This window comes from Oncorhynchus masou, chromosome 32, assembly GCF_036934945.1.
Source record: "Oncorhynchus masou masou isolate Uvic2021 chromosome 32, UVic_Omas_1.1, whole genome shotgun sequence".
In the NCBI taxonomy this organism is placed as follows: Eukaryota; Metazoa; Chordata; class Actinopteri; order Salmoniformes; family Salmonidae; genus Oncorhynchus; species Oncorhynchus masou.
The window spans coordinates 59,247,838-59,272,562 of record NC_088243.1 but is presented as its reverse complement, the minus strand read 5'-3'; the positions used below and the strand labels follow the sequence as shown (position 1 = coordinate 59,272,562).

General features: G+C 42.9%; 1 protein-coding gene across 3 annotated transcripts in view; it reads left to right on the top strand.

The window, feature by feature from the left end:
- The first annotated feature begins 2,159 nt into the window (after nucleotides 1–2,159).
- The window catches only part of LOC135526331 (fibroblast growth factor 13), a 205,694-nt gene continuing 183,128 nt past the window's right edge, over nucleotides 2,160–24,725 (top strand). For 2 of the 3 annotated variants that reach the window (XM_064954619.1, XM_064954616.1), the window contains exons 1-2: nucleotides 2,703–3,253; nucleotides 3,537–3,705. In XM_064954619.1, the coding sequence (XP_064810691.1) occupies nucleotides 3,657–3,705 (49 nt within the window). In that variant the 5' untranslated portion in view covers nucleotides 2,703–3,253; nucleotides 3,537–3,656. Of the gene's footprint in view, nucleotides 2,181–2,702; nucleotides 3,254–3,536; nucleotides 3,706–24,725 lie in introns of those variants that run through there. The other variant, XM_064954617.1, reaches the window with a different exon arrangement.

Genomic DNA, 24,725 nt, shown 5'->3' with positions numbered 1-24,725 from the left:
TGACAGCTGCCTCTGATTGAGAACCATACTAGGCCAAACACAGAAATCCCAAATTATAGAAAAAGGAACATAGACAACCCACCCAACTCACGCCCTGACCATACTAAAACAAAGATATAATAACAGAACTAAGGTCAGAACGTGACAGAGCAGCGGTGAGCAGTAGTTCAAAAGATATAAATGGTTTCAAAAATGTGTATACAAGCACACTATTCCAGACCGGTATGCACATTTTAAAAGTTGAATGGCGTTTCTAGTTAAATGATTGAAGACTAGTTATGATGAGAATTGTTGCCATTCAAGTCTATGGCCATTGTGATTTCCGCAAATATGGTTGTAGTGTGAAAAGTAGTATCAACAATATTTTTTCTAGCAACCTGACCAGTGCTAGTCTAACGTTTTACAGTTGTTCTGGTGATGGTAGCTTTTACGGTTTTGGTTCCAGAGTAATAATAATAATTATGAACTTGTAGTTTGATTTCAGCAGGCACATTTTACTATATTGCATTATTTAAAATTTGGCAGGGTCTCCAATGGCCAGTTAGTGCTCTTACTCCCTCCTAGAGGCGGAAAGGGAAGTGCAGTTTGGCTGCTACAGCCGCTAGAAGCCAACTTGAAATATCTTGACAAATTTGAGAATAAGCGAAGAAAGTTTTTAAGGAGTCCAGTTAACACTAAAAATAGAAACTGTATAGATCCTGTGACCCTCAACCACAGACTTTTTTTTCTGCAGATGAGAGGCACAGAAACTGCCAGGTGACAATGTGACTGACACAACGCATGCAGGGTTCGACCTAGGACCGCAATTTGCAGTTCTACTTCGTGACAAGTTAGAAGGGGCAAGTTTCGTGTTACAAGACATGTTGCGCAGTAAATGTATCAAACAGTTCGGGATTTTGCGTCTGGTGTTGTCGACTTGATTATCACACATTGATCCTGTCTAGGGTACATTTACATGTGTTAAATATGGGGTGAACGCTGACTTTTACTGTTTCTATTTCTTTTTTCTCATCTTCTACGGCCAAGGCTACAAATAACTGTCAACATAAGGTAAGGCCGCAGTTTAAAAAAAATGTTCAAATCTAACTCAGTGGCAAGACAAAACACACCCACTTTACAAAAAATGTCACTACAATTACGTAATTACATGGTAATTAATTTGGTTTATCTATTACAGCTATTGGCTGCGCAATTTTACTAAACTCCAATGAAAATCATAAAATTGGATGCAGGTCTTAAACATTAAAAACAAGCATCATGTAGTCTCACATGCTTTGATAGCCTACAGTTATCTTTGTTCTGAAATCAACATTTCACATTGTACACAGTCACATTACCATGGCTTTTGGCAATATGATAGTCTACTAATAATTTTGCGCGGCGTTATTGGCCCAGAGAGGAATGTAAGGGTTAACGACGGCGAAGATTCACTAGCAATAACACACACGCGGTACCATAATCCTGTTAGTTAATCCTCAATCATAACAAGATATATTGTGGATCTATAAACTAGTAATGATGGTTTCTGAGCTGAGAGTTTCGTTGCCTGTGGTCTTTGTACCAACGAGTGCCAATTCACATTTTTGTTGCGTAAAATAGTTGCTTCCAGGGACTACAGATTAAAAACCTACCTAGCTAAATCTGGTGGATTGGTATATTGTACATTGTCCGTGACAAATAAACGAATAAATGAACGTTTCGTGTAATTGTCCACTATTTTAAATGATTATGAATGTCATAATGTTTTTCGTTGCATCTGTTGCTAAATGACTGATTTAAATGAATCAACGACCAACTACACAACTAAAGGTAATTATAACTTCACGGGACTCAAACATGGTAGGCTAATGCGAATAACGCTGCAGCCAATTAGAATTACGCATGCAATGCCATCTCTCCTTCGCAGTATTTCCCCCAGATATCGACTAGTACACGAGGCCTATTGGTTTGCATTCCACTGCGCATCTGTCAGCGCAGCAAAACTTTAGAAAGGTATTTAAAACACCCCTTTTGAAAAGGAATAACATATTGAAGCATATACAAGCAGCCGTTCATATTGATCCGTTAGCATCTGGAACATCTGAATGTTTACGTATCCACTTAAGACATATTTTGTAGGCAAGTGCGCTGACATTCGTTGTCAATTCAACAGTTTTTGCCTCTCCATCTCGTTCATCCAGGTGAGTTATTTCCTTCAGTGGCTTGGGACTTGCTCCAGTTTCCGTGGACTGCGATTTCTGGGCTATATGCTTGCTTGGACTACTTGGAATACTTTTGACTATATATATAATACTGTAAGTTGTCTGATTTAGCTGGTCTGTAACATTATGTATGTCAACGATATTTGATATAAAGAGCGTCCTTTGGGACTGTTTCGGTAATTGGCACTTGTGCGTAAAGGTTATGTACTTTATTAGTCACTGAATTGTTTCAAAGTGTACTGATGATTCGAATAGCAAACGGCTAACCATAATATCATATAATGCATTTACATCGTGAACATTGGTTTGTCCATATATAGGTATAACAAAAAAATGGCACGCTTATTTTGGCTATTGGTTTCCTTCAGACAGTTTTAAAGGAAACACTCGCCTACAACAATCAAACAATTTAATAGATTGTGTTTGTCAATGCTGCGTAATCTGCTGCCCGGCCACTCTTCTTGATTCTACAGTAGGCTACTTGACGCCGAGGTCACAGCGCTCCTCACGCTCCCCATCCAACGCGCGCGTTTAGAGCAACGGTGTATCGAAGCGGATTTATTATAAACAATTTATTTTCATGCCCAAAATGCATGCATTTTATTAAACGTATAGAGCTAAACGTAGCATCACCGACTGTGCATGTGTGTTAGGGATGGAATACAGCGCTCACTTTGTGGATCCTGTTGATCTGTGTGCTATATTTTCCAGCGTGTGAAATGCCTTGGAAGAGCTCGTGTTGAATAGAATAGTCACCATAGGCTTCAAGAAAACCCGGTTGCGTCCGTTGTAGTGGATGGCATCTGCGGATACCCCATGTGGAGACGTTTGCTCCTTTGATGTAATCTTAATGTGATGCACTTTCCGTTTTTCTTTGACGTCGACTGACGCGCGCATGGAAGCCCTGCTCTTATTTTCTTAGTTTTTTTTTCAGTTCCTTTGACACAACCGAGAGGGTCGTGATTTTTGCATGCAACATAGCGGGATTCATGTTGGAAGCGTTTCTCTTTATCAATGTGCATTGATGTAGCAGAAAACGTGGAGGAGATAAGGTAAGACAAACTAGATTCAAACGCTTTTATGGTGGTGATGGTTCATGGATACCAAGGCGTTTCTTTACCAATTTTTCAGATGCGCTTTGTGAACTCAATTGTGTAGGTAGGCTATGTGGGTAGAATGTATCAATAACTGGATATATCCATTGACAGCTGGCGTCATACATGGAATCATACGGCCCCACAGGTCTGCTTTGTTTGTAGTCCTCTCTTGATACAACTTGCTTCATCAAAATAAAACCTTAAAGACTAATTGCACTGTTTTCTAATTGTCTAACAGAACCCTTATCTCAGCACCTGGTAGCTTTGGAAAGGATTTCATTGAAGAAATTGTCTGCAAGCGATTAAACGGATTTCCATTCTTGTCTAAATCGGGAATTACACATCCAAACTGGGATCTATGAGCGGAAAAGTGGCGAAGCCAAAAGAAGATAAGGATGCTTCCAAGGGTAAGAGGCAAGCCTTGCAACGCACAGATTGCTGCTCCTAAATCACTGGTTTAAAGCGACCGTGCGCTCATTCATCTCCCACACATCCTCTGCTCACCCTTTGAGATTTCTGAAAACAATAGTAGGCCAGCTACTGAATGGCGGCATATGTGGCTTGCCGGTGTCATTTCAGACTCAACCAGTAGCCATCTAGAATTAGCACATGTTATAACCTGCTTATAACCCAATGCTTACGCAAGTAGTGTATCTCCTTTATTGGTTTCATTATTTAAACAATAAATATTTGATAATATTACATTAATAAAATACAAAACCAAGAACTATAATGAAAATCAAACCATGTAGTGTTTTTTTAATGAGCATTGGTTAACCTACATGAATAATGGTCGTGCTGTCGCTTTAATGTGAAGGCAGTGAACAACAATGTCACTGGCATCCGTTTGAAATCCCCTCTGTTCTTGCTTGCATCTTTTTTTTACGTGGGTTTGCATTTGCCCAGCTTTCAACCTCATATTCTAATCACACACAGGGGAGTTCTACGCTAATATGACGTGGGCACACCATTTGTTTTGGCAGCTCATGCGCTAATGACCCATTGCGTAAAAATTAGCCTCTGCACGTCTCTAGAAAAGCCTCGCTTTGTGTCGGGATGTAAACTGGCGAGCCATTGCCATGGAGACAAAGGGAGGCAAGGTTGCCAGAGAAACCTCAGCGAGATTAGTCGATGTGTGCGCTCTACACCGAGGTTGTCCATGACAGTTTGGGGGCTGGCATGCACAGGCTTTCATCCCTTTTGTTTTGATGATTGCATATTTTTGTCAATTGAAGCAATCAATGGCAAGGCAACCCATCAAAACAGAATGTATCCAACAGCTACTGGAAACTGACAATGAGGCAGCCAATGTGGAGTCATATTCAATTACAAAATAGTTTGTTCAGGGTTCATCTGCTTTATATTAGTACTGTAGGCTATGTTGAATTTATTAATAGCCTATGATTCCATTGAAAGGAATGTTTGTTTTGATTATGTGCTGTTTGAAAGATGATCATAATTAAAACCAATATTATATTTGAATTATAACCACCAGCTTCCCTGCTTGTCATGTTTCCTGCTTTATTTGGTAAATACTGCGCTATTCGCCCTAAACAGATGAATAGGGCTCAGTTTGATCTCACATATATTGTTTAATGCATGTCTAATAGACTATATTCCAAACATGTTATTCTGTGACATTTCTCCAGCGCCAACAGTAAGAGTGTGGACCTTTTTTCTTTGTCCTCCAGTAATTGTTTTCCTTTTTTATTCAGTCCATTGCTTTATCACTTGCTTGGTAAATTGGACTTGAAGCCGAATGCAGTTGACTTGTGCATGCTTTCACTTATTGAGATGTTCTCACCTCAAGTTTCACATTACACTTTCCAGATCCCTAGGTCTGGGTTGAACCCCCCCAAACACACACACACACACACACACACACACACACACACACACACACACACACACACACACACACACACACACACACACACACACACACACACACACACACACACACACACACACACACACACACACACACACACACACACACACACACACACACACACAGTATCCTTGTCATAATACAGCATTATACAGTACCAGTCAAAAATGTGGACACACCTACTCATTCTAGGGTTTTTCATTATTGCTACTATTTTCTACATTGTAAAATAATAGTGAAGACAAACTATGAAATAACACATATGGAATCATGTAGTAACCAAAAAAGTGTTCAACAAATCAAAATATATTTTATAATTGAGATTCTTCAAAGTAGCCACCCTTTGCCTTGATGACATCTTTGCACACTCTTGACATTATCTCAACCAGCTTTGTGAGGTAGTCACCTGGAATGTTTCAATTAACAGGTGTGCCGTGTTAAAAGTTAATTTGTGGAATTTCTTTCCTTAATGTGTTTGAGCCAATCACTTGTGTTGTGACAAGGTAGGGGTGGTATACAGAAGATAGCCCTATTTGGTAAAAGACCAAGTCCATATTATGGCAAGAACAGCTCAAATAAGCAAAGAGAAACGACAGCCATCATTACTTTAAGACATGAAGGTCAGTCAGTATGGAAGATTTCAAGAAATTTCTTCAAGTGCAGTTGCAAAAACCATCAAGCACTATGATGAAACTGACTTTCATGAAGACCGACACAGGAAAGTAAGACCCAGAGTTACCTCTGCTGCAGAGGATAAGTTCATTAGAGTTAACTGCACCTCAGATTGCAGCCCAAATAAATGCTTCACAGAGTTTAAGTAACAGACACATCTCAACATCAACTGTTCAGAGGAGACCGTGTCAATCACGCCTTCATGGTCGAGTTGCGGCAAAGAACCACTGCTCTAAGGACAGCAATAAGAAGAACAGACTTGCTTGGGCCAAGAAACATGAGCAATGGACATTAGACCAGTGGAAATCTGTCCTTTGGTCTGATGAGTCCAAATTTGAGATGGTTGGTTCTGACCACCATGTCTTTGTGAGACACGGAGTAAGTGAATGGATGATCTCCGCATGTGTGGTTCCCACCGTGAAGCATGGAGGAGGAGGTGTGATGGAGTGGGAATGCTTTGCTGTTGATACTGTCAGTGAATTATTTAGAATTCAAGGCACACTTAACCAGCATGGCTACCACAGCATTCTGCAGTGATACACCATCCTGTCTGTTTAATGCTTATTGGGACTATCATTTGTTTTTCAACAGGACAATGACCCAACACACCTCCAGGCTGTGTAAGGGCTATTTGACCAAGAAGGAGAGTGATGGAGTGATGCATCAGATGAGCTGGCCTCCACAATCACCCGACCTCAACCCAATTGAAATGGTTTGGGATGAGTTGGATCGCAGAGTGAAGGAAAAGCAGTCAACAGGTGCTCAGCATATGTGGGAACCTCTTCAAGACTGTTGGAAAAACATTCCTCATGAAGCTGGTTGAGAGAATTCCAAGAGTTTACAAAGCTATCATCAAGGCAAAGGGTGGCAAGTTTGAAGAATCTAAAATCTATTTTGATTTGTTTTACACTTTTTTGGGGGTACAACATGATTCCATATGTGTTATTTCATAATTTTTGATATCTTCACTATTATTCTACAATTTAAAAAAATAGTAAAAATAAAGAACAACACTTGAATGAGTAGGTGTGTCCCAATGTTTGACTGGCACTGTACATCAGAAGTGGTTAGATCAACTAAAGTTTTAATCAATTTCATTTTATTTTAGCCTCAGACACTAATCAGCACCGACAGAGGAAAGTGAACGATCCACCGTGCATAGAGCACTGTGTATTAGAGATGTCAATAATAGTCCATATGACCATCACTTTTTATTCACTGTCTTTGGAGTTTCAGATTTAGATCAATTCCATTGCTCTTTTTAAGAACAATATGGGATTGAGGAAGGGAGTTACACCCTGGAAATAATGGAATGAAGTTCCAGGCCTAGATTTAAGCCCTACGCTTGCGTCACAGTTCGACAAAACGTTAGCACATCTCACCAAACTCTTTGATCGTGGATATTTTTTTAAAGGATTCGATTCAATCCGTAGCGCTGAAGATCCGCGTTATGGCGCGATTGAAATGGAATGGTCATTTCTGAATGAGCCCACGTATGCAGTGTTTACCGTTAATGTCGTCCCGCGAACGCTGGGAACATTGCCTTTTACATTTAAATTGTGCTATAACGCGGATCTTAGTGCAGCGGATTAAATCGAGCCCCAATGCTCTCTGTTCCCATTAAAAAGGGTGTATGTGTGTGAGTAGCAGGACAGTAACAGAATAGAGGGATAATAAGAAATGCTATCTATTCTCTGTGCGTTGGCTCACTCAGTGAAAGGTCATGCTTCACAAGATAGGAGTACATCCTGTACTATTACATGTGATTTACAGAACGGTAGCAAGAGAAAACCATGTTTTAGGTAGGGATAAAGCCTCCCTCCAATATCAAAGCAGGCAAATCAGTTTGTGAGCTTCCCTGCACCCTAGTGAGCCTGAGTTGTCCGGACAGAGTGGTGTATCGAAGCGTAACTGCTATCCCGGCCTCAACCCCAGCATCCCAGAGCCTGGGAAATCAACGGGATCAATGCTAGTTTACATAGTCATTATGTTGACATTTCTCGTCTCTCTTTTCTAGTCTTAGACTATAAAGCCTCTTGTTATTGTATGTGTCGTGTGTTTTCGAATATTCTTCTACAGAAATCACTTATCAAACGTGACATCTCCTTTAACATAGTACTCTCTCTCTCCCAGGCTTCTTTGTGGCCTGCTTTTTTTAAAGACTCTCAGACCTCTTTTGTTGTCTCTGTCATTGCCTCTTTAACGACATAAGCCGAGCAGAAGGTATAAGTCTTGCATATTTGCCGCCATATTAATTCAGCCCAGGGCAGCCACGTTGGCCAATCAATAGATATCCAGAGTTTGGAGTGACTGCTTCCTGAATCACAAAGGAGCCAGCTCTCCCCTGCTCTGCTGTGACACCTGCTCTAATCTCATTGGCTAAACAACACGCTGCCTACAGTATCATTACCATCTTCTGATCTAGTAGCTGGCTGGCTCTCTCGGAAGCCCACTTAAATTGGACGGGGTCGGTTTCAGCAAAGACAAAGGAGGAGATTAGAATAGTGCTAAAGAGGTTTGTTATCTTCTACACAAAATCGCCATGCTGGGGATATGTTGTTAGCTTAACGCTGCTGTTGGGTGATGTTATGGCGCTAACTCACTAACTAGTAGCTGAGAAGTGACAAGTGATCCTTGCGTACAGAAGGCTATACCATTCCGTCAAGCTAAAATATTTAGACTTGATCTTATGTCACTCACTTCTAAAGTAGTTATTTACCCCACAATCGCTAAAGAGGGAAAAAGTGCTTTTCTATGTGATTTGACGGACAGCTGCAGTGGAAACTCACGGCAAAGGGGAAAACCTCAAATGCAAGTGGAAAGTTTGTAAGTCTCTATGGGATGTGTTGGATTTTGAATGATATTGCAAGTGGAGTTTGACTGTACGCCGCTGATTGAACCAGGCAGGATCTCGGTACAACATCTCATCATGTCCTTACTTCACAGTGATGTGGCCATGCACAGTATGTCTGACATAGAGTATATAACCCAATGAAATAAAGTGAAACATAAACTTACTTGCACTCAGCAGTACATGTAGTTAGTATTTTTATACTTGTTCATGTTTTAATTATGCTGTGTGTAAACACTGCAAACAGGACATTTTCTAAGTCGATTTCCCAGAGTATAGACGGAATGTGGATGAAGATGTTGGCAGCGCCAGGGCCAGTGTGCCCTGTCAGACAATTTTCACGGTGCTGACGCAGATCCGGCTACGCTGCCCCGAGGAGGCTGGCTCGCAGCCGCGCATCAGAGACCTGCCACTCTGCATCGCGCCGCACCGCCCTGAGATGTTTGGGAAGGTTAGGGGTCCTGTCTCTCCAGCTCCTCGCTCTGCCCGCCGTGCCCGGGCAGTGTGGGCACTGACGGACAGCCTCGCTAGCTGGCGAGGCACTGTAAGTGGTGCTTTCTGTCTGTCTATCTGTCTGTCTCTGTCCTGCTTTGTCCTCAGCCCTTAAGAGGAGTGGAACACCATTCAGCACCCAAATGTAGGCTTCAGTATCCACAAGGCATATAGACTTGGGTGTTGTGTGAGTTGGCACATGATTAATAAAGTGTCACGGTCCTTCGGTGAAGTGATTTGTCAACATTACCTTTTCCAGGAGTTTTTCTTCATTCAGTAAAGTTGCCATGACTGACCTGGTTGCTTTCAGTCAGTTCATTCCAGTAACCATCCATGGGTGCAAGGCCTTACCATGCAGTGTGTGTCATCCCCAAAACAATGACACCAAAAAGGTACGAGGTAGAGTAGATCTAGCTCCTCTGTCATTTCATCATTGTGTGGCCGGGGTCAGTGACCTGCCGTTAAAATCCCCTAAATACCTGGCTGCTATGATGCATCAGTCAGTCTGGTCCGTGCCAATCCTGAAAGCTGTGTGTTTTATGAGGTGAATGGGTTTGTATAAAGCTCTTCCTCAATCCCTCTCATTCTCCTTATCTCTTTTCTCTATTCATCCTGACCCCTGGCATCATGGTCTACCGTTGCTCCCTTAGTACACATCTAAATCGGCCACATCATATGGCTGCCTCTGTGTTCATTGGTATGCTTTAATCCTCATTCAAGAAAGGGCCAGGAGTGAAAACACAGCCTTGCGTCTGGTCTTCATCATTCATTCATTCTCAGATATTGAAATGCTCACACTGTGCCAATGGGCAGGGTTTGAGAGTATGTAGGTGTGGATTTGACTCAAATTAGATGTAGTGATGAACTGTAGGGGGATTGTAGCAAGTCAGGCTTGAAAGGGTACTTATGTGATTATCCGTAAAGATGGCTTTGGCTGGAAGTCGGTTATTCGTGTCATGACTGATCTTAAATATTTATTTATTATTTCTAAACCCCGGTTCTCTTATCAAAGTAATGGCTGAAAGGATCACAGGACCTCTTTCATGTAGGTGTGGGATTATGTATCGATTCAGAATGTTTGGATTACAGCAGAGTTTGGATTGTTTTAGATCCAGAAATGCACTACCCCGTATTTTTTTCCTATCTAAAGATAATCCTCCATAATTGTGGTTATGTGTGTCAAACTGTGCTGATGACAATGACCTCTTTTATACAGAGCCGGGATATTATAATATTTCAGAGTACATGCACCTACGTGTGTTTATGCATTTTGGGTGGTGTCAAATTTTTACTGTGTTTTCATAGCAGCCGTACTGACATATAAGATACATGTGCAGTAGGCTACATAGGTTGCTGCCCATTCACATGAAACCCCCTATTTCACAAAGGCTACTCCATAGTGGGACTGTGATGCGGACAGGCAAGACATGGCCATGTCCCCCATTTAGAAAAAGCTGTTTGTTTTCCTGACTGGCCTATTAGGACTAAATCTAGCACACTGACCACGTCAGCAAGAAATTGGCCACTCATTGCTAGCTTTATTTATTATTGTCCCACAGGAGCTATCTTGACGAAAGAGAGCCTTGTATGCTTTCTCTGCTTTCCACCAGACAGAGATGAACCATAGTACATCACATAGAGTGAAATATTACCTGAGTAATACCTCTGCCAGGTGTATGACAATCCTCATAATCTTAATGTTGGTATAGAAGGCAATAAGATAGGAACAGAGGGGGATCAGCCAATCAGAAACACCATGAAGATGTCGTTAGGAGCTCAGCTGTCTGACAGTTAGAGTAGATTTGTATCAGAGCTGACTCATTTAGCTGTAACCCTTTAAGCAACACCGAGCCACATCCATTAGTTTAACCCCTTTTAAATGAGACGGAGTACAGGAAGCCACAGCCATCAGTTTAACCACTTTAAATGAGACGGGAGTACAGGGAGCCACAGCCATCAGTTTAACCCCTTTAAATGAGACGGAGAACAGGGAGCCACAGCCATCAGTTTAACCACTTTTAAATGAGACGGAGTACAGGGAGCCACAGCCATCAGTTTAACCACTTTTAAATGAGACGGAGTACAGGGAGCAACAGCCATCAGTTTAACCACTTTTAAATGAGACGGAGAACAGGGAGCCACAGCCATCAGTTTAACCACTTTTAAATGAGACGGAGTACAGGGAGCCACAGCCATCAGTTTAACCACTTTTAAATGAGACGGAGTACAGGAAGCCACAGCCATCAGTTTAACCACTTTAAATGAGACGGAGTACAGGGAGCCACAGCCATCAGTTTAACCACTTTTAAATGAGACGGAGTACAGGGAGCCACAGCCATCAGTTTAACCACTTTTAAATGAGACGGAGTACAGGGAGCCACAGCCATCAGTTTAACCACTTTAAATGAGACGGAGTACAGGAAGCCACAGCCATCAGTTTAACCACTTTAAATGAGACGGAGTACAGGGAGCCACAGCCATCAGTTTAACCCCTTTAAATGAGACGCAGCACAGGGAGCCACAGTCATCAGATTAACCCCTTTAAATGAGACGGCGCACAGGGAGCCACAGCCATCAGATTAACCCCTTTAAATAAGACTGAGCACAGGGAGCCACAGCCATCAGATTAACCCCTTTAAACGAGATGGAGCACAGGGAGCCACAGCCATCAGTTTAACCACTTTAAATGAGACGGAGTACAGGGAGCCACAGCCATCAGTTTAACCCATTTTAAACGAGACGGAGCACAGGGAGCCACAGCCATCAGATTAACCCCTTTAAACGAGACGGAGTACAGGGAGCCACAGCCATCAGTTTAACCCCTTTAAATGAGACGGAGCACAGGGAGCCACAGCCATCAGATTAACCCCTTTAAACGAGACGGAGCACAGGGAGCCACAGCCATCAGTTTAACCACTTTAAATGAGATGGAGCACAGGGAGCCACAGCCATCAGTTTAACCACTTTAAATGAGACGGAGCACAGGGACCACAGCCATCAGTTTAACCACTTTAAATGAGACGGAGTACAGGAAGCCACAGACATCAGTTTAAGCACTTTAAATGAGACGGAGTACAGGGAGCCACAGCCATCAGTTTAACCACTTTAAATGAGATGGAGCACAGGGAGCCACAGCCATCAGTTTAACCACTTTAAATGAGACGGAGTACAGTAAGCCACAGCCATCAGTTTAACCCTTTTTAAATGAGACGGAGTACAGGGAGCCACAGCCATCAGTTTAACCCCTTTAAATGAGACGGCGCACAGGGAGCCACAGCCATCAGATTAACCCCTTTAAATAAGACTGAACACAGGGAGCCACAGCCATCAGTTTAACCACTTTAAATGAGACGGGAGTACAGGGAGCCACAGCCATAAGTTTAACCCCTTTAAATGAGACGGAGAACAGGGAGCCACAGCCATCAGTTTAACCACTTTTAAATGAGACGGAGTACAGGAAGCCACAGCCATCAGTTTAACCCCTTTTAAATGAGAGAGTACAGGGAGCCACAGCCATCAGTTTAACCACTTTAAATGAGACAGAGTACAGGGAGCCACAGCCATCAGTTTAACCACTTTTAAATGAGACTGAGTACAGGGAGCCACAGCCATCAGTTTAACCACTTTAAATGAGACGGAGTACAGGAAGCCACAGCCATCAGTTTAACCACTTTAAATGAGACGGAGTACAGGGAGCCACAGCCATCAGTTTAACCCCTTTTAAACGAGACGGAGCACAGGGAGCCACAGCCATCAGATTAACCACTTTAAATGAGACGGAGCACAGGGAGCCACAGCCATCAGATTAACCCCTTTAAATGAGACGGAGTACAGGGAGCCACAGCCATCAGTTTAACCACTTTAAATGAGACGGAGTACAGGGAGCCACAGCCATCAGTTTAACCCCTTTAAATGAGACGGAGCACAGGGAGCCACAGTCATCAGATTAACCCCTTTAAATGAGACGGCGCACAGGGAGCCACAGCCATCAGATTAACCCCTTTAAATAAGACTGAGCACAGGGAGCCACAGCCATCAGATTAACCCCTTTAAACGAGATGGAGCACAGTGAGCCACAGCCATCAGTTTAACCACTTTAAATGAGACAGAGTACAGGGAGCCACAGCCATCAGTTTAACCCCTTTTAAATGAGACGGAGCACAGGGAGCCACATCCATCAGATTAACCCCTTTAAACGAGACGGAGTACAGGGAGCCACAGCCATCAGTTTAACCCCTTTAAATGAGACGGAGCACAGGGAGCCACAGCCATCAGATTAACCCCTTTAAACGAGACGGAGCACAGGGAGCCACAGCCATCAGTTTAACCACTTTAAATGAGACGGAGTACAGGGAGCCACAGCCATCAGTTTAACCCCTTTTAAATGAGACGGAGCACAGGGAGCCACATCCATCAGATTAACCCCTTTAAACGAGACGGAGTACAGGGAGCCACAGCCATCAGTTTAACCCCTTTAAATGAGACGGAGCACAGGGAGCCACAGCCATCAGTTTAACCACTTTAAATGAGACGGAGCACAGGGACCACAGCCATCAGTTTAACCCCTTTAAATGAGACTGAGCACAGGGAGCCACAGCCATCAGTTTAACCACTTTAAATGAGACGGAGTACAGGGAGCCACAGCCATCAGTTTAACCACTTTAAATGAGACGGAGTACAGGAAGCCACAGACATCAGTTTAACCACTTTAAATGAGATGGAGCACAGGGAGCCACAGCCATCAGTTTAACCACTTTAAATGAGACGGAGTACAGTAAGACACAGCCATCAGTTTAACCCTTTTTAAATGAGACGGAGTACAGGGAGCCACAGCCATCAGTTTAACCCCTTTAAATGAGACGGAGCACAGGGAGCCACAGCCATCAGATTAACCCCTTTAAATGAGACGGCGCACAGGGAGCCACAGCCATCAGATTAACCCCTTTAAATGAGACGGCGCACAGGGAGCCACAGCCATCAGATTAACCCCTTTAAATGAGACGGCGCACAGGGAGCCACAGCCATCAGATTAACCCCTTTAAATGAGACGGCGCACAGGGAGCCACAGCCATCAGATTAACCCCTTTAAATGAGACGGAGCACAGGGAGTCACAGCCATCAGATTAACCCCTTTAAATGAGACGGTGCACAGGGAGCCACAGCCATCAGTTTAACCCCTTTAAATAAGACTGAGCACAGGGAGCCATAGCCATCAGTTTACATCCTTTAAATGATTCAGAACAAAGGAAGCCACAGCAATCAGTTTAACCCCTTTAAATGAGATGGAGAACAGGAAGCCACAGCCATCAGTTTAACCCCTTTAAATGATTTGGATCACAGGGAGCCACAGCCATTAGTTTGAGTGTTAAGAGCGGACCCAGTGACAACGTGACAGAGATAGTGACACACATGGTCCACAGGGAGCAGGTGGCTGGCTGCTGATGTGTCGCCGTTATTGACAGAGGACAGCGAAGAAGGACCAAGGGGACAGTATGAGAGGCACAGCTGAATTACAAGTGGAGCAAAGCTTTAGATGGACAAGACAAAGAAATGTAATTAGTTTCAATGTACAGTATGTAGTAGATACAGAGTTGTCCTATCCTACACGAACAAGAATTTGAGATATACAGTATCAGCTGAATGAATGATAATTGTATCTGAAAAGCAAAGTTCTTCTTAAGAATCTTTCCCTCTAGCAGGCTTTAGTTCCTGATCAATATACAGTGCAAGCCGTCTTCAATATAAGTTGCCCTTCCCTCGCATGCCTGCCTCAACTTTCGATTCCTGTTTTTCTGCAGTCAAAAGACTACAATAGCCAGAAGGCTGTTGACCAGCAAGGCAACTGTGACTGCAGTTGTTTAACATAGCAGTCATCCTATTTCCTCTAGTCTCAAAATGATTCAAAGTTTTGTTTAATTTGTTTGCTAATTGAGCAGCGTTGTTGCGTGAGCCAGGTGTGGGAGAGCTACTATAACGCTCCGCAGTTTGCAGCCATTTTGCCAACGCAGGGGGTTCCTCCACATCCGTGGAGGCCATCATTTTTTGGGACAACTGGGACACTTTTTTCGGCTATGTACCCAGCATGAACTGTCAGGAATTCACCCATTGGGAGTTGCGTTGACTCATCTGAGCAAGGAAACACAACCATAGTGTGAATGTTCCATTTTTAATTGCAGCTGCTTCACTATTCTATGTCTTTATGTCCAACTAGGGACTGGCAGGGGACTCCTCTGGTGAGGCAGTGATTTGTTATCAGTTGAGGGGTAAAGTGAGGCCACAGAAGCAATTATCAGAAGGTCAAAGGTCACTAAGCAGCCCCAGGCAGTGGAAGAGAACTGGGCGCTAGCCTAGCCTGTTGGAGCTCAATCACAACCACACTGCACTGCATAATTTCAGATATTCAAAAAAGGACCATTTCAGTTTCTCATTTCAGCCACCATTTCAGTCTCATTTCAGTGACTTCTTCAGTCTCGGAACAACATCCTCAGTGCTGGTGTCCTGACTCCTGTCTATGTGATATCAAGGTCTAGAAGTCATGTCGTGTAAAAGGCTTTTCCGGCCCCGGTGGATGGATGCTCCATTTTAAACCAGGAAGCCGGAGGATTAATAGAAAGTCCGGACACACACTAATTAAAGTTAGATTAAGGCGAGTTAAGAATGGGAGGCAATAAGGCTGGGGCCAGTGGTAATAAACAGAACAGTGGGCTGTAGGCTGAAGAATAATAAAGCAGGGCTTGAGGGGAGAGCAAAGCAGCGTAGTGTGGGCCAGAGTGCTGTACTGTAGTTGAGTGTGGTCGCCTCTGGCTTTGATGTGGCTGAGATTAGCATTAGCGTAGTTAGCGTTAGTGTTTACATAAGCATTAGCATAGCCGTGGCTATAAAGCCTGAGCTGGCCAAAGACTCTTTGGCTCTGAGTAGCCTGGTGTGCGCTAACCCGAGTGACAGGCTGCCATCTCCTTACCACTAACCCGCCGCCTGGGCTGGGGATGTTATAACGAGATTATTTTCTTCCCGCTTCCCTTGTCCAGCAGCTCATTTAACCAGCACATTGAAACCAGGTCTGGGCCTCCTCGCATCAGCTTTCAGCAGCCCACAGACTACGCCAAGTTCCCGGGACGAAGACAACACAACCTAAATTTATACCATTAGCACTTGGCATGCCTTAAAACACATTTTCAAGACAAGGCTCATTTTCAAGACAATTAGGCTCCTCTGTAGTGCTGAATGTGTAGGATCGTCGGCTGGCTGAGGGTTGAGTGAGAGTGGAGCGTTGAGAGCGCAGGCAGCATACTATAGCATGAGTCGGTCCTCTGCATGTGGTGAGGACATACAAGTGGAGTAAGCGGTTTGAGCTCTGCATGTTGTTGGATTCGGGGTCAACTGTGAACATTGTTATACGCATAAGCATAGTATATATTGGAGTGAAAGAGACATGTTTTTTTATGTCAGAGGTTAATGGTTCTCTGTAGAAAGACAGATGGCTTTGGAATGTGTTGGGTGGACGGGACGAGGTTACAGGATTGCTATAGGGGAAGCGGATGGACATCTGTGGATTAGGCGAAGGAGGGGTTGAGGTCAGGTCAGATCCCCTGAAGTGAGAAATGATGGTTTATCATCCTATCGCTCTCTTCCTGTCAAACCATAAGATGTAAGGATTGGAGAGAAGGAGGAGTGCCTAAAGTGGAGCATATATACTTGTAGTGGTGAAGACATGTCTTTGTCTGAATTACAGCTGTGTCGACCCTTTGGGAAGAATTAGCTTCTTCAGTGTCCGTGAGTTATTTACTCTGAAAAATTAGAACCTAACGATGTCGTTAAGTCAAGGCACGACTCCCCCCTGCCCAGCCTGCTTTGTTAATGCCAGCAGCATACCACCCTGCATACCACTGCTGGCTTGCTTCTGAAGCTAAACAGGGTTGGTCCTGGTCAGTCCCTGGATGGGAGACCAGATGCTGCTGGAAGTAGTGTTGGAGTGATTGGGGACACTGCCCTGTGTAGGGTGCTGTCTTTCAGATGTGATATTAAACGGGTGTCCTGACTCTCTGAGATCATTAAAGATCCCATGGCACTTATTGTAAGAGTAGGGGTGTTAACCCCGGTGTCCTGGCTAAATTCCCAATCTGGCCCTCAAACCATCATGGTCACCTAATAATCCCCAGTTTACAATTGGCTCATTCATCCCCATCCTCTCCCCTGGAACTATTCCCCAGGTCGTTGCTGCAAATGAGTATGTGTTCTCAGTCAACTTAAATGGTAAAATAATGGATAAATAAAATAAAAAATGCCCAGCCTGCTTGGTTAATGCTATTGATGACATTGATCTATGGGTCACTCTGCACTGCACACCCCCACAAGAGACCTATGAGATCCATGGTTGAGTGTGTGGGTACCTTGTTTGGGTGTGTCAGAACTGTTTGGTTCCTCTGTGGGCTGCTATAGGCTGGCTGGTAGAGAGAGTGGGCAGACCTTCAGAATGCAAGCTGCTCTCTGATTGGAGGAGAAAACATACAGCATCGACAGCTGCTCTCAAACAGCATCGACAGCAGTCGGTGGGATAAGTGAGTGTGTGTTTTAACCTCTTTTTGTCAGCGCGGGGTAGGCCAGGGTAGCAGAACTCTGGTTTGGGAGGAGGTGGAGGCTCCGTATCGGCTGACTGGCTCTCCATCTGCTCTAAACTGCACTGTGTGTGTAATGGCTGGCACAGGTGTGTGACAGGCAGCAGCAGATCACTGTCACAGACCACTGCAGAGTAATCAAGGGGGATTTGGTTAAGCCACTAATGAGAACTGCCATGTCCAATGACGGGAGTGGAAATAAGAAGGGGAGCATGTGACATCAGAAGATCAGTCATTTAATAGGATCAGATTATGATAGGACACCTTGAGTGGGTGATTCAATAGAAATATTCAATGTTTAAATGATCCCTCTGCTAAGTATTGACTTCCCTGGAGCTAGAAACATAATATAGATTTCTGTTAGGGCCTATTCTTCAGAGACAAACGTTTAATTTTGCTCCCCAGATGAGATGAGAGAAGACGAGAATTGCATTCAGAGTGAAGCACATTACAGATGGGAATGGACACAGAAAGGATAGAATGGGGAAGAGATTAAGGATGAATTAATCTCTTAAATTATTATCAACTGCTCAATCGAAAACATGTAATGTGTGTGTTAGTGTGTTTGGTGTGAACCCGATGCGCATTGCAGAGCCTTAACTGGGGAGATGGCTTTCTGTTTTGGGGAGGCAAAAAAAATACATTGTGAGGATGATTTCTAAATATAGCAGCAATCCTTCGCTGGTCCCTGAAGCCGATTTAACACAGTCTGGATTGGTGAACATCACAGCTACATCTCCTGCCTCTCTCCATCTCTCTCTCTCTCTCTCTCTCTCTCTCTCTCTCTCTCTCTCTCTCTCTGTCTCTCACTCTCTCAGGAGGGAGAGATCATTTACATAATGAGACGCTGCCACGGCAACAAAACCCAAATAAGCATGGGATCAGTCAGCAGGGGCCTCGGAGGTTCCTCCCTGACACACTCTCTACTGCTTTGGGGGCCACAGCAGGAACAGACACACCCCAGAGAGAAGGGCCCTATAGAGGCAGGGGTTGGATTGAAACAGAGGGGGGAGGAGGAGACAGAGTCAGGGAGGAACAAATGAGCAGTCCTCTATCTCCAAGGAAGTTGGTGTGTGTTTTAGAGAGAGAGAGAGAGAGAGAAAGACAGAGAGAAACACATGCCTTGATATAAAAATAATAAAAATAATAAACCAGACTTTTTCCTACATAACACACTTACTGCAGATCCCCTTATTGTATGGGACACTTTCAAATGTGCCTTCTGAGGTCATGCAATTCACTACTCTGGTCAAAAGAGATTAGATTAACAAAGGAAATAGAGTAACTAACACAACCTTATGGAATAATCCTTGGATAGCTTTTCAGAATTCATTGATAAATTGGCCCACATGGAAAACTAAAACCATAAATGACCTGTTAGTAGGAAATACCTTTATTTCCATGAACTTACAATTGGCCTAGCGTCGTCCGGGTTAGTGAGGGTTTGGCCGGTAGGAATATCCTTGTCTCATCGTGCACCAGCGACTCCTGTGGCGGGTCGGGCGCAGTGCATGCTAACCAAGGTTGCCCGATGCATGGTGTTTCCTCCGACACATTGGTGCGGCTGGCTTCCGGGTCGGATGCGCGCAGTGTTAAGAAGCAGTTTGGCTTGGTTGGGTTATTTTTCGGAGGACGCGTGACTTTCGACCTTCGTCTCTCCCGAGCCCGTATGGGAGTTGAGACAAGCGATGAGACAAGATAGTAGCTACTAAACAATTGGATACCACGAAATTGCGGAGAAAAAAGGGGATATTTTCAAATACATCCAACTTAAAAGTTTTACACAAAATACACAAAAAAATTGAAATCTTTTGGACATCTGAGCAATCTTGAGGGTATCCTATACAAAACCTTGCAGAGAGCCTATGTAACTGACAATCTTTTATAAAAAAATATAAACAGTCAGTTATTTGAAAATAACTGATATTGGCACAGTATATTGTGAATGTTGGAACATAACTAACGAGATTACAGTTAACAAAAATGTACGATTAATCCAGTATAAATTATTGTATAAAATGTATTATAGAGACAAAATGCACAAATTCTACACCACAACGGCAGAATCATGTCTTTATTTTTTATTAAAATTTGTTTTTACTTTTTACCCCTTTTTCGTGATTTCCAATTGGTAGTTCAGTCTTATCTCATCTCTGCAACTCCCAAATGGAGTCGGGAGAGGCGAAAGTCGAGACACATCCCGGCCGTGCCGCACTGCTTCTTGACACACTGCTCGCTTAACCCGGAAGTCAGCCGCACCAATGTGTCAGAGGAAACACCGTACAAGTGCCGACCAAAGTCAGCGTGCAGGCGCCCAGCCTGCCACAAGTAGTCACTAGAGTGCGATGAGACAAGGACATCCCGGCCTGCCAAACCTTCCCCTAACCCGGACAACACTGGATCAATTGTGTGCCGCCTCATGGGTCTCCCGGTCAACGCTGACTGCGACACAGCCTGGGATTTAACCCGGGTCTGTAGTGATGCCTCTAGCACTGCGATGCAGTGGATTAGACCGCTGCACCACTCGGGAGGCAGAATCCTATCGTAAGTGTAAAACTAATAATGACTCAGTAACCCATGCTATCTGGGAATGCTATGTCTGGAATTTGTAGGAGGAGCTAGAAAGTTGGATGTCAGAAGTATTCAAATGTAAACCTACTTTTAGTCAGTCTGCCTGCATATTTCAAGACAAGGCATTTGAGTGTGTAATGAGATACCCAATGGGCTGGGCAATTATTTTCTCATCACCGTTTTGAAAGAACGTATATTAAAAATGTGGAAATCAATTAATCTGCCATCATCAACACAATGAAAAAATCGAACAACTTACTATATAGATATTGAAATAGCATGAGCGACCGAGAAACTAATTGGTACAATTGAAGGCCATGTGGCAAACAATAATGCAGGCACTAGGGATGGAGGTGTGAGCATGCGGGTCTGGGCAGAGACAATTAAGTTGTTGTTTGTGGACATCTGTACATTTTTGTTCGTATGTGTACATTTGTATTTGGTGTGAAAAATTAATAAAAAATGACAAAATAAATATTATTAAAAAAATGAATTTAGGAACTAACATTACAGGTGGATGGCAATGAAAACTGTACAGCAGAGGCACAAAATAAGTTAGAGGAAAAACAAAAAGAACTGGAGAAACTTATTTAAGAATGATCAAGTGTCATATATTACAAAAATGTACCAAATTCTTTTAGAATCTTCAAAAAATTGTAGACTATCAAATACTTAGCAAGGTCTGATTTCACTATTACTGAAACAGGACCCAGGTGGTAAGTATAAAAGATCCAGTCCACTTAACAAAGTGGAGGCCCCTTACACTTCAATGTTGTGATGCAAAACTCCTGGCAAAATGCATTGCACATAGAATTAGAAAGGTTTTACCGGACATTATTAATCATGATCAGACAGTGTTTTTACATTGATGATACATTGGTGATAAAATACGACAATTACATGAAACAATAGAACACTATGAAACATCAAAGAATGCATGCCTGGTCTTCATAGCAGATTTCTTAAAGGCCTTTGATAAAATACGACTAGAATGTGTATATATAAATGCCTGGACTATTTACATTTTTGTGAATCTCTTATACAATGGGTTAAAGTTATGTATAGCAACTCCAGATGTAAAATAGTAAATAACGGTTACTTATCAGAAAGTAGTGAACTATCAAGAGGAGTTAAGCAAGGTTGTCCATTCTCTCCATATCTATTTGTTTTAGCTATCGCGAAATGTTAGCTATTAAATAAGATCCAACAATAATACCAGGGGCTAGAAATCCACAGCTTAAAAAAAATGTCAATGTATGCCAATGACTCTACCTTTCTCTTAAGTCTGCAATCTGGATCCCTGTATGGTATCATTGATAATCTGGATCAATGTATGGTCTCATTGATAATCTGGATCCTTGTATGGTCTCATTGATAATCTGGATCCTTGTATGGTCTCATTGACAATCTGGATCCCTGTATGGTATCATTGACAATCTGGATAATTTCTCTGGCCTCTCTGGACTAAAACCTAATAATATTATGTATTGGAACATTAAACTACACAACTTTTACATTACCCTGTAGTTGACCGATAAAATGTTCTGATGTTGAAGTAGACATACTTGGTATTCATATCCTTAAAGAAATAAACTCACTACAACAAATGTCAATAGAAACTTCTCAAAAATAGACCGATCTTGCAACCATGGCGAGTTAAATACCTGTCTATTTAGGGAGAAATCACACTAAATTAACTCTTTAGTCATATTACAGTTTACTTATCTACTTATGTTGCTGCCTACTCCAGACGACTTGTTTTCAAATTATATGAGCAAAAAATATTTAACTTTATTTGGAACGGTAAGTCAGACAAAATGAAATGTGCTTATTTATATAATGAATACGAGTTTGGGGGGCTAAAATGATTAAATATTAAAGCATTAAACCTCTCACTAAAAGCTTCAGTCATACAAAAGTTATACTTAAACCCAAACTGGTCCTCCAGCAGATTAGTAAGAATGGCTCACCTGCTGTTCAAAAATGGCCTTTTTGCCTTTATCCAGATTACAACCTCTCATGAAAATGAAACCTTGTTCAAAGTATTGCCTTTTCTGAAACAAGCAATACAAAGCTGGTTAAAATGTAAATGTCATCCTCCTGAAAAGACAAATCAAATATTACAACAAATATTATGGTTAAACATCAAATATACTTTTTATGAAATATGGTGAAGTTATGTAACACATGCAGCTATCAAAAATCTATGGTAATGTTTGCTCTGTCCAAAGATATAACCAACTGATTGCAGCATTACTGCAGAAATGGAGGAGACAAGTGAAAAGGGTAAAAGTAGGGACCTTACTTGTCTGCCCTATATTAAAGACCAAAATTGGTGATTTTTTTTGTATTGAATAGAAAAATATACCACGTTCATTTTGAGGACCAAAATGTTGACCGTTGAGCCATACAGATAGTTCCGATTCCATGGCACGTGGTTTTTGAACTGACACACAAAACAATGCTCCATTTAAAACATCAAGTTTTCTATTTAAATTATTATTATTACATTATATTATAATTATTATAATAAAGTATTATACAATAATTCTGGTCACCAACAGAATGTTTATTTATTTATATATATGGGGCATACAACCATCTCAGCCCTGCAGATTTTGCTGCAAAGAGATAGAATCAATAGAACATTTGTTATGGTATTGCCCCTATCTAAATTGTTTCTGCTCACAGGTTCAGGAAAAATCACAATGTTCACTTAAAACTAACAAATCGCACTGTTGGGCGAGTTGGAAGCCATGGTCAATCAATTAGTGATATAATAATACTCTTTTATTTATATATATATATATATATATATATATATATATACATACATACAGTTGAAGTCGGAAGTTTACATACACCTGAGCCAAATACATTTAAACTCAGTTTTTCACAATTCCTGACATTTAATCCGAGTAAACATTCCCTGTTTTAGGTCAGTTAGGATTACCACTTTATTTTAAGAATGTGAAATGTCAGAATAATAGTAGAGAGAATAGTTTATTTCAGCTTCTATTTCTTTCATCACATTCCCAGTGGGTCAGAAGTTTACATACACTCAATTAGTATTTGGTAGCATTGCCTTTAAATTGTTTAACTTGGGTCAAACGTTTCAGGTATCCTTCCACAAGCTTCCCACATTTAACATTTACATTTAAGTCATTTAGCAGACGCTCTTATCCAGAGCGACTTACAAATTGGTGAATTCACCTTCTGACATCAGTGGAACAGCCACTTTACAATAGTGCATCTAAATCATTTAAGGGGGGTGAGAAGGATTGCTTTATCCTATCCTAGGTATTCCTTGAAGAGGTGGGGTTTCAGGTGTCTCCGGAAAGTGGTGATTGACTCCGCTGTCCTGGCGTCGTGAGGGAGTTTGTTCCACCATTGGGGGGCCAGAGCAGCGAACAGTTTTGACTGGGCTGAGCGGGAACTGTACTTCCTCAGTGGTAGGGAGGCGAGCAGGCCAGAGGTGGATGAACGCAGTGCCCTTGTTTGGGTGTAGGGCCTGATCAGAGCCTGGAGGTACTGCGGTGCCGTTCCCCTCACAGCTCCGTAGGCAAGCACCATGGTCTTGTAGCGGATGCGAGCTTCAACTGGAAGCCAGTGGAGAGAGCGGAGGAGCGGGGTGACGTGAGAGAACTTGGGAAGGTTGAACACCAGACGGGCTGCGGCGTTCTGGATGAGTTGTAGGGGTTTAATGGCACAGGCAGGGAGCCCAGCCAACAGCGAGTTGCAGTAATCCAGACGGGAGATGACAAGTGCCTGGATTAGGACCTGCGCCGCTTCCTGTGTGAGGCAGGGTCGTACTCTGCGGATGTTGTAGAGCATGAACCTACAGGAACGGGCCACCGCCTTGATGTTAGTTGAGAACGACAGGGTGTTGTCCAGGATCACGCCAAAGTTCTTAGCGCTCTGGGAGGAGGACACAATGGAGTTGTCAACCGTGATGGCGAGATCATGGAACGGGCAGTCCTTCCCCGGGAGGAAGAGCAGCTCCGTCTTGCCGAGGTTCAGCTTGAGGTGGTGATCCGTCATCCACACTGATATGTCTGCCAGACATGCAGAGATGCGATTCGCCACCTGGTCATCAGAAGGGGAAAGGAGAAGATTAATTGTGTGTCGTCTGCATAGCAATGATAGGAGAGACCATGTGAGGTTATGACAGAGCCAAGTGACTTGGTGTATAGCGAGAATAGGAGAGGGCCTAGAACAGAGCCCTGGGGGACACCAGTGGTGAGAGCGCGTGGCGAGGAGACAGATTCTCGCCACGCCACCTGGTAGGAGCGACCTGTCAGGTAGGACGCAATCCAAGCGTGGGCCGCACCGGAG